The sequence below is a fragment of the Citrus sinensis genome, chromosome 5 (genome assembly GCF_022201045.2).
Source record: "Citrus sinensis cultivar Valencia sweet orange chromosome 5, DVS_A1.0, whole genome shotgun sequence".
Lineage (NCBI taxonomy): Eukaryota > Viridiplantae > Streptophyta > Magnoliopsida > Sapindales > Rutaceae > Citrus > Citrus sinensis.
Window position 1 is genome coordinate 37,943,182 of NC_068560.1, and position 15,407 is coordinate 37,958,588.

The following is a 15,407-nucleotide window of genomic DNA, read 5'->3' on the forward strand; positions in this document are numbered from 1 at the left end:
TTGGATTTTAGAAAAGAGAACCGGAATTATCAGATTAACCCTTGTTGTTTTGGGAAATAACATTATTTCAAAACAATTTATCATTTGCGCATTTTTATCCCCAACCTTATTAACAAAAATTAACAAATTTATTTATATATTCGATCGAAGTCTAGCCCCACTATATAATATAAAAATTAAAAACATGAAGAAGTGACTCGTTAAAAAGGGTAAATTTCATGGTATCTCTTTATTAGATTGATTTATTTTAACTTATCCTCAAAAAGTCTGAAAATTTTAATTTATCTCCTAAAATCTATTAAATTTAACTATTGATCAATTTTGACTCAATTGAAATACGATAATACCCTTATTAATTATAGAATAGATTATCTCACTATTCTACCTATGTTAGAGAGATATCTCTTATACCATAATGTTTCTAAAATAAAATTAATTCAGAGTTTATCTGCATCACTAACAAAATCACCCTTCAATCTCTTTTTTAGAGAATAAAAAAAATCTCAATAATACATAATTTCATGTTAACCCCACCAAAAATCACTTTAAAATCTCTTTTTATGCACAGTTACAAAGAAAATCCCACCCTCAATCCATGAAGATTATCAAATTTAATAAAAAAGGGTTATTATCATTTCACTACTTTAAAAATTATAAAATATCAAATGACTGTAACAAGTATTGTCTCTTATTATTTTTCTACTATATCTTTACAAAAATATCATTTTACTATTTTTCCGTTATAAATGTTAGTTGACCAGTTAGTTGACTAATAAAATACCAATTTCACCCTTCATGATTAAAAAAGAACTTGAAACTTATTTACAAAATAGATTTATAATATATTTATTAAAATGGATATAAAATACCAACATAATTTTTTTTGTTGGAATTATGATATATGGATTATAAATTTGTCTTATTATTATTTTTTAATTATGAAGGGTAAAATTGGTGTTTATTAATCAACTAATTGGTCAACTAACGGGTCAACTAACAGTTGTAATGGAAAAATAGTAAAATGATATTTGTTGTAATGGAAAAGTAATAAAATGATATTTTTATAAAAATATAATAGAAAAATTATAGGAGACAATACTTATTGTAGTCATTTGATATTTGACAATTTTGAAAGTAATGAAATGATAATAACCCTAATAAAAAATTATAAGTTTTGAAATAAAAATCTCAAAATTTATAAAAAAGAAAAAATTTCTCTTTTTTCTTCATCTTTTTCGTTCCATTCCCTATTCATCTTCTTCTTCTTCTTCGTTCAGTTTTTTCTTTCCTCTTTCACACACTTAACAACTCCACAACCACTTTTAATCCAAATCAGTCTAGCAAAACTCATGTCCATTGCCCGGCAAAACCCAACCATGCCGGGCAAAATCCATGGCCGTGCACAGCCATGCCAAGCAAACACCATCCCAAGCAAAAACTATAACCGTGTGCGACCATTCTAAGCAAGCCCGTGGCTAATGGTCGTGCACGGCCATTCCAAATAAGCCTGTAGTCAAATGTGGCTCCAAACTTCGCCGTGAGCTGCTGTCGTGGATGTTGTGGCACTACGATGCTTGGAGAAGATAATGTACAAATATAATTTTACCCTTTCTATCGTTTGAACTACGGGGTAAGTTATATGGTTTGACTTATATGGTTTGACTACATACTTTTGAAGGTAAATTAAAATTTATTAATCTAATAAGGGGGTAAGATGAAATTTACCCCGTTAAAAAACGTCTAAAACTCTCCTGTCTACAACATAAGCGCATTTTGTTTACATTCCATTAAGATTGGGAGATTGGCGACAAAAAAAAATGACGATGCTCTCCCTTAACTCTGCATCGTGGGGCTCTGCTTCTTGCACGAAAGGTCTTCAATTTTCACCAACAAAAATCCCATTTGGTGTTTTCAAAATCCTCAGAGCTCGATGCTCTTCCAGTTCTAGCGGCGGCAATAATCGAGAGCCCATCGCCAATTATGCCGGCGTTCAATTAGAGGAAACAGTCGATACGAAAGCGGGGAAGCTGAGGCTTGACGCTTGGATCTCTTCTCGCGTTGATGGAATTAGTAGAGCTCGAGTTCAATCAAGTATCCGTTCTGGCCTTGTTTCTATCAATGGACAAGTTGTCAGTAAGGTCTCTTTTCTTCTCTTTCTGGACTTACCTTCAATTATTTTTTTTATTATAATATTTATAATGAAAGCTGGTGGATTTTTAATATTTTTGATTAAATGATTGTTGACTTGACTGATCAGGTTTCACACAATGTCAAGGGTGGGGATATGGTGAATTGCACTATTTCGGAATTGCAACCTTTAAGGGCTGAAGCTGAAGATATACCTTTGGATATTGTTTATGAAGATGATAATGTACTGGTTGTTAACAAGCCTGCCCACATGGTGAGCATCATTTTTGTTATTATTATTATTATTGTTATTGTTATTATTATTTCTAAATAAACAACCACTACGGTACCCCCCACAAAAAAAAAAAAAAGAACGAAAAGGAAAAAAAGGTATTTTTAGGATTGTGGTGTTGTGGGCATAGCTTCGGCAGAATAGAAATTTGGATTGAGCTGCTGTATCTTATCTTTCAATTTTTAAGTTATTGTAAATCACTAGCTATCAAGTATATGTGTGAGTGAGGGGTTAGTAAAATTGACTAATAGAAGTGAATATTTACCGGACATTTACAAATGTATCCTTCATTCTATGTTTCTTATCAGGTTGTTCATCCTGCACCAGGCAATGCTACTGGCACACTTGTAAATGGAATTCTTCACCATTGCAGTCTTCCGACCCTTGCATCTTCAAATCAGGAAGCTTTTTCAGATGCAGAGGATATTTCTGATGATGAAGAGTTCAGTTCTAGTATAAGCGGGGCATCCATTCGCCCTGGGATTGTACACAGATTGGACAAAGGCACCAGTGGATTGCTTGTTGTTGCAAAGGTGATTTTTTCCCCATTTGGTAACCACTTTTAACAAGCAAAACATAATCTATTTAAGGTTGCCCTCTGTATTGCATGTCCATGGCAGGACGAACACTCTCATGCTCATTTATCAGAACAGTTCAAGCTACATACTATTGAGAGAGTGTACATTAGTCTTACATCTGGAGTGCCCTCTCAATCTTCTGGCCGTATTGAGGTTCCAATTAGTCGTGATCCAAACAACAGGATTCGTATGGCTGCTATACCTGGATCAAATAAACACGGACAGGCACGCCATGCTGCTAGTAGGTGATTTATGGTCCTTCACCTTTTTCTGTTTGATATTTGCAATAAGTAGCATTCTTGACGGTAGTTGGGATTTTCTTTTTCCAGTGTATTGGTTGTTCTTAACAGTTGAGTGTATTTAGACCTAGTGAGTGAGGTATATGCTGTATGAAGTCTATGAACCATTGAGAAAAGAGTATGGCGGAGGGATTCCAACAACTTCAATCTGGTCGGATCATGACAGTGTGGTTTTGCATTCTTCCATTGGCTTTGCTATGATGGTTGCATGGAATTTAATCCTTAGGATCTATCAGTCTGAGTGTTCAAGTTTCCCCTTTGACATTTACGATAGTGAAACTTGGACACTCAGACCGATAGAAAGTAGGTCCAAATGGGGCATGTGTGCTTGTTTGTGTTCTATAAATTTACTTCGATAAGATTTTTCTTACCAAGTATCCTGCCTACATTTCAACTTGTGCATTTAAGATATCACATTTACAATGTAGACTCCTTTTATGTTTCTTCAGTTTTAAATTAGTTTGTTCATAAGAGTTGATGAATTCCAAATGTTTTCCCAAGTTATGATGCATGTTTATTAAATTTGGTTAAACTTTTATCAGGTATAAAGTAATTGAAATTCTTGCTGGTGGTGGTTCTGCGTTGGTGGAGTGGAGATTGGAAACTGGGCGTACTCATCAGGTACTCATGCTTTACAAATTGTTCTATATCCCAAGGATGATAAAAGTGTTTTGAATGTGTTTGCTTATCATTTTTCACATAATTTACTTTCACCCAGCTGTTATATTGCTTCATCAAACCTCTGTGAACCCCAATTATTGAAGGCTTGACTCTTTTGTTTCACATTCAATCCTTGGGTTACAATCTTTGTAGTAGATTCGTGCACATGCCAAATACATGGGAATTCCTCTATTAGGTGATGAAGTGTACGGAGGGACAAAGAACATGGCCAAGTCATTGCTTCAGCCCAGAACTGCACCCGGCTCCCACGGAAAAGTTTTGAAATTGGTTTCTGGATTACAGAGGCCTTGCCTCCATGCCGTTGCTCTTGGGTAAAGAACAAAGCTCATCTCTGTGTCTGTTTTCCTTTTGTACATGCCTCCAGCATTTTATACAGAAGTTTTGTTACCAATTCTTTTGTAGGTTCACTCATCCACACACACGGGAAAAGATACAATTTTCATGTCCGCCACCGGCAGATTTTGCCGAGATTTTGAGCCAGCTACGGGAAATTGGTACAGAGAAGTTATCATCAAACTAGCTACTTCAGATATTGTTCTCAATTACTTGGGAAGTGGCTTACAACACAAGTTGGAGTTCAATGATTGTGAATATTTTCAGAATCAATCGTGAACGTAGGGCTATTTCCACCTTTTGGCAAAAAAATCTAGAAGAATGAATTATGAGTTCAAAGCGTCAACGGCTTAAAAAAGAATAATATATATATATATATAGTTAATCTTTAAAAGTCAGTTGTTTATATTCTTTTAATTGTTATCAGTAAAAACTCAAGTACAAAAACACGACAGCATAAGAACTTTCACAAGAAGCAAAGTCGCAAGCTACTTTCCTAAGTGTTTGTGAAAATACAAAATCACAAGAAGCAAAGTCGCAAGCTACTTTCCTAATGGGTAATTTTTAAGGATCTTTTCTGAAATTTGCCGTATTAACATCTAAATAGAGGCAAAGCTTATGTTACATTATATGTAACAAACAGCCAATGCATATGGGTGGTTAGATTTTGATATTTCTTAATCTAATGGATGAAAATAATTTTAACCTAAAATGAGGTATGGGTGTAATAGCTTTTTACAAAAAATTTTGTTTTGAATCACATATTTACTTATTTTTTCAAATAAGTCCTCATTAATTTTGTATAACTAAATGATTTTGTTAACCATCTCTTCTACATTTATTCTTAAAATTTTTAAAAGTTTTTACTATATTTTTATAAAGATCTAAATAATTATCATATTCATAAAGGTTTATAAATTCTGAATATATATTTGCACATGCATTTATAATTTCTTATCTCTCCTGAGAATAAACTAGATTTTTTTTCTTATATATATATATATAATCTAAATTTAGCATCTTGAATTATAAGAGATATTAAATGTCATAAATATATTATGACTCTAATAAATTACTAGAAAGATGTTACAATGAATAAATCATTAGAACCTCTAATAATTTTACAAAATATATAAACTAATAAGTTACCACATTCTAACTATATACAAAGAGGATTTTCTTATGAAAAATTTTAATCATTTGATCCAATCAATAATTCAGACATGCGGGAAAATAATCAATTAAATTGAATTTCACTATATTTATAAATAAATTTACGTTCCAAATTTATTTATAAATGAAATAGAAAAAGCAAACGATACCATATTCTAGCTATATACGAAGAGGATTTTCTTATGAAAGATTTTAATCCTCTGATCCGATCAATGATTCGGACATGCGGGAAAATAATCAATTAAATTGAATTTCGCTATATTTATTAAATAAATTAGGAAACCCAAATTTATTTATAAATGATATAGAAAAAGCAAATGAAATGTTAGAAATTAATAATTTTAATAAAAAAAATATAAAACAAATTAAAAAGTTAGAAGATCAAATGAGTAAAAAATTTAATAAAGTTAAACAATTAATAAAAGACTTCAACATTGAAGATAATGATATATTAAAGTAAGAAATCATTAATATAATGAATAAAAACTCAATAAATATAAGATTAAACAAGTTAGAGATTCAATAGAATAAAAACTTGGCACTTAATTTGCTATAAATATAAATGAAAAACTTAAAAAAAAAATTGAAGTACAATTGCAGTGCAGCTTGGTTGTAGCTTGGGGTTTAAAATAAAACTTTAAAACTTATTAACTTTTTCATAATTATTAACTTTTCTGAGGATTCAAATATTTATAACTGTAACGTACAGTTGATGTAAGATAAGCTTTGCCTTATGTGAATGGCACAACTTATCCAACAAAGGACAATGCGCGCCAAATTACATAATCAATTTACTGGCAAAAGTAAAAATGTGGCATGCAAAATGAAATTTAATTGCGCCTCGGCCTTGTATGTTTCAAAAATTCCCGTCAACCCCAAATGTTTCGACGTGTTGCATCATGCCCGCATTTCCGGTAATTTGAGTATTCGACAGTTATTTTTTAGAGAACACGTTGAATTTTGGTTAAATGTCAAAAATGACCCTCATTTTGAATTGAAAAAGATTAAAGACAAACCTAATCCAACATTAATATTTACTTTAAACGTTCTTAAATAAAGGTAGTTACACAACAATCACCATCAATTAACTTATCAAATAAATTTGATTCATCACTGTCAGTTGATACTAGTCCAACAAATAAAAAATCTTATTTCAGTAGAAATCATGCTTAACGTCTATTCCATCCCGTAACCCACTGTAACTTCTTAATCTCCTTCTTCTTAGTTAATAGTAATCCCCTCATTGCCAACAATGTGGTGAGCCCTATTACTTTTAGCAGGAATTTGCTACAATGATTTTACTGCCAATTGATTATTGGCACTCTGCATAATCGAATAACCAAAAAATCATCAGTAAATAAAACTACTTAATGAAGTTGCAGAGCATTAGGGCTTAATTAGTGTTATAAACAAACAAAAACCAATATTTATGAACTTCTCAAAAAATTTCTGAAATGGATATCGTCGCTTCATTAAAATAAACCACAGTGAGGATCAACTCTAAAAATTTCAAAACAGAGTTTATTCCTAATTGACCTCAAGACCATTGTGACTCCACATCCCTTTTTGCCAAGATCATAATCAAATTCATCTACAAAATTAAAAAATAGAATTAGAATTAGAATCAAATTCAGACCCTTCCACCAAATCTGCAGCCAATCCATCAAAATCAAAATCAAACCGCCTGAGTGATAAGTTGATGCATTTAATTTTGATTATTGCATTAGGATTTCGAACCCTAGAGTCATAATTCTTAAAATAATAATAATAAGTAATGAAATAGCAAGTTCGTCAAGAAGCTTCTCCAATTGTTATAATTTATGAATGTTATCTTATGACTTGTTCCCCAATACTTGAACATTCTGATGTATAATTCACTTGAGCTGGAATAATTTGTTTCTTGTTAAAAAAAAAAAAAGAAAAAAAAAATATCACTTGATTATAGATACGCATTGCTGGTGGGCGGGGTCTCAATAGATCACCTGTGGAAAACAGGGCCATTACTCGTGGAAGGCTTGCGTTGATCTGTCCAGAGATTGCGTCATCCCTTGGTTGCTGGGGGATGGTTTCAAATTAAATCTTGAATTTGCACTTTTTGTCCTCTGGCCCCCATTCTATTCCTGCAACTGCTTCTATTAACAAACAAACCTTTCGGCAGGAGGATGCTTTCCCTTCCATGGTCTACTGCGCAACTGTATTGTAGACGCAAATGCCAACTCTTTCTCAATTTTGAATTACTTTTAATGATTGATTGCTAGTTACTGAAGGCAACTCTCAAATCGTTGACGATTCTAGACTTGGAGCCAATCCATCTTGTTGGAATCACTTTGTGTGTGTATATATATGCGCAGAGCTATTGCACGTCGGCGTGTAAGAATGTGATAACAGATTAAACTTCAAACAAATGGACGAACTAGTTATTTCTGCAAAATGCAAACTGCCGGCCAATCCAATTAACAGTTCAGGTTCAGTCAAACAACTCATAGCCATTCTCCATCCTTGAAACACAAATATAATGCTATTCGGTGACCTTCATTTTCCTTCCCCAAACATTATTTTATCTGAAATTACAATTTCAAGCTTGCATTTCGATTCAATGACAAAGAGAGAGAAAATATTATAATTCATAATGACAAAGCACACGAAGCAGCAGTATAATAACAATTAAATCCCCCAATTCCATTTCATTACTTCCATTTTCTGTTCATTCCGCTAACAAAATAAAAAAAAAAAAAAAAGTATAGCAAAACTACATTCGATCGATAGGCAAAAGCAAAATTTACACGCGAACGAGATTATTGTTTGTGATTAAGATTTAAAGAACAACAGAACCTTACATGAGAGACGGCATAGATTTCCGAATACCAAATCCCAAAAATCAAAATCACCGTCGATCTCCTCCTTCCTTGTCAATCTGCTGCCTTTGCTTCTCAGCAAGCTTCTCTAGAGCCGACTGCACCGCATCACGCCCTCCGATCAACAAGCGGGTCACAATTTCAGGATCCTTCTCGAACCGGGCTTCCTCGAACTCCTTTCGCACGCTCTCCCTCAATATATCTCGCCACAACACGCCACGTTCGTCGGGCCACATGAAGAATCGGGTGGCCCGAAGTATGTCTCGATAGAGACTCAAGGCCTCTCGGCGGGTGCTCGTGAGTCGCTGCCGACTCAGCATCTCTCCCTCGTCATCGTCTAGGGATTTTTTCTTCTCTCTCTTCTCCAAGTGTCTGTCTAATAACTCCTCCAATGTGTCCGGCCCGTTGTGAACGAAACGTTGCAACGAAACGGTGTCCTTTCGTCTCTCCAGGATTGATAGACTTCGCCGCCATTTTTGCATCGTCAATCGCCGCCGCGCCCTTCTTTCTCGTGGTTTCTGTGACGGGGAGCAATTTTGCTGATCGATCGTTAGGAGTCAGAAGGAAACGGTGCTAAAATGCTACTTTGGGCCTAATGGGCCGGAACTTACGTGGACTTACTCTTGAGTTGAGCTGTTCAGCCCCCATTTTGCGTCTCAGTGAACCGCTCGTATCCATCATATCCGACGTATTCACACATGAGCCACTGCTGAATGCAGAGGGGCAGCCTATCAATCCACCGTCTGTCCGTCTGATTGATTTAACAACCTGTTAAGAGTTTTAAGTACATTAAATTGCTGAAGCTACACATATGTTTGGCATGTATCAAAGCAGGATCCGCGTAAATTTTATGCTAGTCGAACAAAAACATGAATAAACTAATAATAAAGATCACACAGCTGATCAAATATCTCGCAAAAAGCTTTTCTGATGCTTTGATCAAATATCTCACAAAATGTTTTTCTGATGCTTTGAATTTGCTCTTGTGCCCTGATCTTCTTCACGAATTCGTACTTACTTCTTGCCAATAAATTTGACCTCCATCTTTTTTAAGGAATGGTTGTTGAATCTTGATATTAATTCATATTGTTCCCACTTTGTTTAGTGGTGGCATCACATCGTTCAATGACACGTACTTTCAAGAATTATTGATGTCACCTATTCATATCTTGATTCAATTAATAATAAAAGAGTGAATAATCAATTAATTTATAGAACTATTGTGTTATTTGTTTCAAGACAAGTGAGCACGCACGGCATGGATATACAACAATTTACAGAAAAAAAGGTATGGAGTATATTTTTCCCTTAATTAGCTGATTTATTAATATCCTGTGATTGTGAAGGGTTAGAATGTATAATTTCATCAGAAAAATGACTTGGATTATGATATACATAGATACGATTGCTATGGAAGTAGACCGATTGATATCATGACGATTACTGATGGATAAGGGATGCTTACGGCCATTTTTTAATTATCTTCAAAATATATTAAGGCAGGTAGTGAAACGTGGATTTGCACCCAAAAATGAAAAAAAAAAAAAACCGTAGCTTTAACTAGAAATATCTTAGGTAACTCTCTCATTTTACTAAATACATCCATTTGCATCATTTGCAAAAGTGATGATGAAGGGCATTTGACTGGATGGATTATCATTAAACAAAAAAAAAAAAAAAACGGCTTATTGAACCATAAGCTCGGTCATTGAGTTGCCAATCATTTTACATCATGTCCGTGTGTAGTATGCAGCCATTGGTTATAATTAAATGATGGAAAAGTGCATAATGTAAAAGTACAAGGTACGCCGTTAACGGCGTCGTATGGACTCCGCAGTTGACATTTGACTATTTCAGTAGGTTATTCTCTAAATTCCTTTATGCCCTTGCTACATACGTCTTCAGACTTGAGGACTCGGGACAAGCTTAACCTTAAACCCTACACTACGCACGCTGGCTGCAGTAAGGGGAAGACCAAAACAGAGTGTAATTGAAATAATGAAATTTGAAATGGCCTTAATCAAATCCAACCACCGTCTCCCATTCTCCCTCTCTCAGCAAATCCCCAAAGCTTACTCATTTTTCTCTTCTTTAGCTCCTCTTAACGAAGACGACGACGGCGACTGTGTTACAAACCCTAATTCATCTCCCGACACTCCCTTTTTATCCCCCGAAGAAACCCTAATCTCCGAGAAGTTTCACTCTCTAATCAAAGACCACCACCGCAAAAACCCTAACCCTAGCTCTAATTCTAATCCATCCCTAAACCCTGACTTCACAATCCCCTCTCTCTCCCTCGGCTTCTCCCAAATCTCCACCGCCCATTCTATCTCCCCCTCCACCGTCCGCCACGTCATCGAGAAATCATGTGGGGTCCGCCACGGCATTCCACTGCTCCAAGTCCTGTCCTTTTTCAATTGGGTCACGGCCCGACCCGAATTCGTCCACTCGCCCGACCTTTACCACGAAATGATCAATCTTGCTGGAAAGGTGAGGCAATTCGACTTGGCTTGGCATTTTATTGACTTGATGAAATCGAGGAATGTTGAAATTACCGTCGATACCTTCTCGATTCTCGTTCGCCGTTACGTGAGGGCTGGACTGGCTGCGGAGGCCGTGCACGCGTTTAACCGTATGGAGGAATATGGTTGTGCGCCTGATAAGATTGCATTTTCAATTGTGATTAGTATTTTGTGTAGGAAACGACGGGCTAGCGAGGCGCAGTCTTTTTTTGACAGTTTAAAAGATAAATTTGAGCCTGATGTTATTGTTTATACTAATTTAGTTCGCGGGTGGTGTCGGGCTGGCAATATTTCTGAGGCCGAGAGGGTATTTAGGGAAATGAAGATGGCTGGGATTCAGCCCAATGTGTATACTTATAGTATTGTGATTGATGCCTTGTGTAGGTGTGGGCAAATTACTCGTGCTCATGATGTCTTTGCGGAGATGCTTGAAGTGGGTTGTGAGCCTAATTCGATTACTTTTAATAACCTAATGCGGGTTCATGTTAAGGCCAGTAGGACTGAAAAGGTTTTGCAAGTTTATAATCAGATGAAGAGACTCGGTTGTGAAGCAGATACGATTACCTATAATTTTCTTATTGATTGTCATTGTAAGGATGGGAAGCTTGAGGATGCTATTAAGGTGCTTAATTCAATGGTCAGGAAAGGGTGTAATCCGAATGCAAGTACTTTCAATATGATTTTTAGGTGCATTTCCAAGTTGGGGGATGTGAATGGAGCTCACAGGATGTATGGTAAGATGAAAGATTTGAAGTGTGAGCCCAATACAGTGACTTACAATATATTGATGCAAATGTTTGCTACCTCAAAATCAACTGACATGGTTCTGAAACTGAAGAAGGAAATGGAGGAGAATGAAGTTGAGCCTAATGTGAATACTTATCGGATCTTAATTACCATGTACTGTGGTATGGGGCATTGGAACAATGCCTACAAGTATATTAGGGAGATGATTGAGGAGAAATGCTTGAAACCAGGTTCTTCAGTCTATGAGATGGTCCTGCAGCAACTGAGGAGAGCAGGACAGTTACAGAAGCATGAAGAATTGGTGGAGAAAATGGTTGATAGGGGCTTCACTGCTCGACCTTTGTAGAAGTAGCTACTCATTCTGAACTCTTGAGCCCAATTATGCTTATGTAACCGTTGCTTTTCTTCTTTTACTTCTCTCTCTCTCTTTTTTCACTTATTTGAATTTTTAAATACAATATAATTGGTCGTGCCATCTAAAGATAATGATTTCTTGACATTTTTCGTCTGAAAAGAAATACATCCCCTTCAAGTGCGGTTATTGTAATACAGCTGATACGAAATTGATACTGCCTGTCTGATTTGAGAACTCCCATTTTCCTTTTCATTATTTGCGAGTCTATAAGTAAACTATGGAAGTACTCTTCCGGGCATATGACATGTTTTTCCCGTTATTTTCTGCCAAAAAAGATGAAATACCATTTATGTTGGACGAATTGATTCGGTTGTCCTTAGAAAATGGTAAAACAAGATCTGATGACCCAAACTATCTCTATCACCGTCAACAGTCAGTTTTGTTAACTATTCTTGGTTCAAGTTGACTACCGCCTACCGCACTCTTCATAATAAGTCATAACAGAGCAAGTAATATCAAGAAAGATTTGTTCACTATTCTTGGTTCAAGTTGACTACAGTTCAATTCAGTTTACTAATATATGCTAAAGCAGACTGCATACAAATGTCCGCAACGCAAGAGATTCAAGAAATTCAGAAACTGTCCACTCCAAAAGAGCAGGGAAAAATTGCTGAATAAACAATACAAAGATACAGAAATTACAGCTCTACCTCTGACGGTCTACAATGCGAACAAAAGGGGAGGAATGTCAAATTTGATAACATTCAATTCATGTTCTTCAAATACTAAAATGCCACATCTTGCTAGTGACCCTGCATGTCAAGCATCTCATCTAGACCTTTTAATCTCTCTAAACCTTCGCTAATCAAGTAACGAATCTTCTGTCTGTCCTTGCAGTCCCGATGTTTATCCATCTCTTGTCTAATTGTCTGTTTCAATTCATCTGTAAATTCAATGTAATCAGGAAACTAGAATTGCGGCAAACAAAGATGAGTTTCAAAGTTATGAACAACCGGATCAAAATTTCTCCATGAGAATTGAAAGAACATACTTCAAACATATGATGCGAGATCAATAAACAATCATGATAGACAACTGTAGAGGACAATCCATGGTTGTCCAATTTCAAACCAGGAACAAGATACTGGTGGGACAGATGCAGGGAAAAAGTCGTGATAATCTCTGAAGACTCAGTAGTAAAACTCCATAATTCCCAATATAATAATCCCCAAAAATAAATAAATAAATAAACAAACAAGAATCAACAAGATCACATATCATAATTTCTTTTAATTTTTTTTTTTTTTTTGATACATTCCTCCCGGGCCAAAAGATACTCAACTAAAACAACCACGAGGTGGCGTCAGTCTAAAGTCGCGCTAACATGAATTAACAATCTACCCACATAATAAAAAATAATGGCAGAGCATTGCTTAAAAACTTGGGAACGTGAATCATTGTATGAAGCAAAGAGTTGACTGGGCAAAATGAGGTGCAAATTGCGAAGTAGGAAAAATAAATAAATCAAAGATTTCTTCACCTCTGGCATGGGGAGGAGCTCTATTAGCAGTCCTAAGAGCTTTCCTGTACAGTTTCAGAACTCGACCACGGACAATGAAATCCTGCAAATCAAAGGGGAGAACCATAGCCGATTCTCTTCCTTGTAAATCTGATTTATTATCTCAAATTAATTACACATCCCATTGGGAAAATTTCATGAATAAATATGTGCTCTGCATAACATTTATTAAATCAACATACCTTTGGCTATGAGGTGAAATCAACAAGGAGGCGAAACCAAATTTAGGGTTTCATCAAGGCTTTCATTTTCACTGGGGAAAATTGGGTGGAGACTAAACGGCGCCGTTTCACGGTAAAAGCGGGTCGGTTACCCGTCAATTTATCACTTGATGTGATGTTTTGTAAGTATAATATTATTGTAAATTAAATTAACACAACTTTCAAACTTATACAACCTTCATTAGTTTTTAAAAATTAGTCCCACCAAAAAGTGCGACTTTAGAATTAAAAGAAAAAAAAAAGGTAAAGAAAGGTGGGATCAAAATTATAATTTTATTTTTAAGACATTTTCATAGACCATATCCAATTGTTAATTTATAAAAATCGTATAAACAATTTTTTTTAATCTATTGGAAAATATAATTGTGTTATCTCCTTATCTTCACAAATCACTGAATCATATGTCTGATTAAGGAGCCCTTTTATCAAATACAAGAGCCATCAAGTCAATTCTTTGATTTGTTTTGTTTTGGGTTATAATTTGTATATATGTAGAGCAATATATATAAGCTATTTTATTTTGAATTGGGTTGCCATCACCTGAAAAATCAAATACAATAGCCAACGTAATCCACATGTTACGAATGGAGTGTATTTGTTTGACTTCATTCAAGAGATTTCAAATTTCAAACCTGTGATGCCCAATCGAGATTAAAAATAAAAAATAAAAAAATTAATGAAGAATATTCCTCACTTATTGCATGATTGAATTTTGAATTACAAAATTGAAGGACAGTTAGTTTTATATTCGAGCTGACAAGCAACTACTTTTGATTTTCACTTTTTTCATATTACATCACACCTACAAGTTTACCTCACACACTAACAGCGACGTTCAAAGTATTATCCTATCACGGATCTACCTGCGTACATATGTTTTAATATTATGTTACAGTACTTTTTACTGATTGGCACGCTAAAGTCTTCAGATATCTACTTGAATTTATTATTTTTAATTGGAATATTACCTTACAAATCTATTGATAGAGATATTTGAAGTCTTATTAAATCGATTTTTAATACAACCTATTTGAACGAACGAAGGATCTACTCTAAAAATAAAATAAAATAAAATAAAATAAAATAAAATAAAATTTATAACCATTACTCTATAGTCTATAACGCAGCAATTTAGCCCACTGAAGATATCAAATTTAAATTTAAGTTCTATCAAGGTTACTCTCTTCATTCTCTAATTAAAATTACAATAGGGTAATAAATAATATGGGTTTGTTGCAACAAATTACCTTTGCAATATTGATTTTTAACCTTCACGTTACAAGATATGCGTAGCTTAACAGTTAACAATAAATGACATACTTTCCCTCTTGGGTTTAATTATCTTTTGTGTCTATCCGTTAATATAGGCCACCTGTAAAGTGTAAACCCAGATGATTAGATCGAGCTTTGTTGCTTAAAATGTCATAAATTGACGGAGCAATGGTAGATGTAACTTTTATTAATTAATTAAGAGAATTAAGCCCGTGGGATTATTTCTTCGAATACAAAATTGAATTGTTTATTCGGAAAGCTGACGGAAACTTACATCTTCAAAACAATCAAGCTGTATCAATTAATAAAATATGGGTGGGGAGTTTCATTTTATTTGACCATGTTCCCTTCTTTTCTTGACAATTTCAAAGCC

At 34.8% G+C, this 15,407-nt stretch overlaps 4 protein-coding genes across 9 annotated transcripts; 2 read left to right on the forward strand and 2 right to left on the reverse strand.

Annotated features, from left to right (window-relative positions):
* Positions 1 to 1,749: 1,749 nt before the first annotated feature.
* Positions 1,750 to 4,650, forward strand: LOC102619972 (RNA pseudouridine synthase 2, chloroplastic). Of its 4 annotated transcripts, none has more exons than XM_006473651.4 (7): positions 1,757 to 2,138; positions 2,258 to 2,401; positions 2,728 to 2,952; positions 3,040 to 3,242; positions 3,839 to 3,917; positions 4,113 to 4,288; positions 4,380 to 4,650. In XM_006473651.4, the coding sequence occupies exons 1-7, from the start codon at positions 1,818 to 1,820 to the stop codon at positions 4,495 to 4,497; spliced, it is 1,266 nt and encodes a 421-aa protein (XP_006473714.2). In that variant the 5' UTR covers positions 1,757 to 1,817; the 3' UTR covers positions 4,498 to 4,650. The 4 variants fall into 4 exon arrangements, with proteins under 4 accessions (XP_015384245.2, XP_015384246.2, XP_006473714.2 ...); XM_015528758.3 differs by having other exon boundaries at positions 1,918 to 2,133; XM_015528759.3 differs by lacking the exon at positions 4,380 to 4,650 and having other exon boundaries at positions 1,750 to 2,138; positions 4,015 to 4,162.
* Positions 4,651 to 8,138: 3,488 nt separating this feature from the next.
* LOC102620256 (uncharacterized) lies at positions 8,139 to 8,991 on the reverse strand. The gene has a single exon (XM_006473652.4). The coding sequence runs from the start codon at positions 8,818 to 8,820 to the stop codon at positions 8,368 to 8,370; it is 453 nt and encodes a 150-aa protein (XP_006473715.2). The 5' UTR covers positions 8,821 to 8,991; the 3' UTR covers positions 8,139 to 8,367.
* Positions 8,992 to 10,042: 1,051 nt separating this feature from the next.
* Positions 10,043 to 12,139, forward strand: LOC102620543 (pentatricopeptide repeat-containing protein At1g20300, mitochondrial). Its single transcript, XM_006473653.4, has one exon. The coding sequence runs from the start codon at positions 10,337 to 10,339 to the stop codon at positions 11,951 to 11,953; it is 1,617 nt and encodes a 538-aa protein (XP_006473716.1). The 5' UTR covers positions 10,043 to 10,336; the 3' UTR covers positions 11,954 to 12,139.
* Positions 12,140 to 12,477: 338 nt separating this feature from the next.
* Positions 12,478 to 13,883, reverse strand: LOC102620803 (hypothetical protein). 3 transcript variants are annotated; one of them, XM_006473655.4, is made up of 3 exons: positions 13,724 to 13,883; positions 13,503 to 13,631; positions 12,478 to 12,905 (listed from the first exon to the last, which is right to left on the reverse strand). In XM_006473655.4, exons 2-3 carry the CDS (start codon positions 13,606 to 13,608, stop codon positions 12,766 to 12,768), a joined length of 246 nt encoding a protein of 81 aa, XP_006473718.1. In that variant the 5' UTR covers positions 13,609 to 13,631; positions 13,724 to 13,883; the 3' UTR covers positions 12,478 to 12,765. The 3 variants fall into 3 exon arrangements, with proteins under 3 accessions (XP_006473718.1, XP_015384256.1, XP_006473717.1); XM_015528770.3 differs by having other exon boundaries at positions 13,503 to 13,622; positions 13,724 to 13,868; XM_006473654.3 differs by lacking the exon at positions 13,724 to 13,883 and having other exon boundaries at positions 13,503 to 13,717.
* Between the last annotated feature and the right edge of the window lie 1,524 nt (positions 13,884 to 15,407).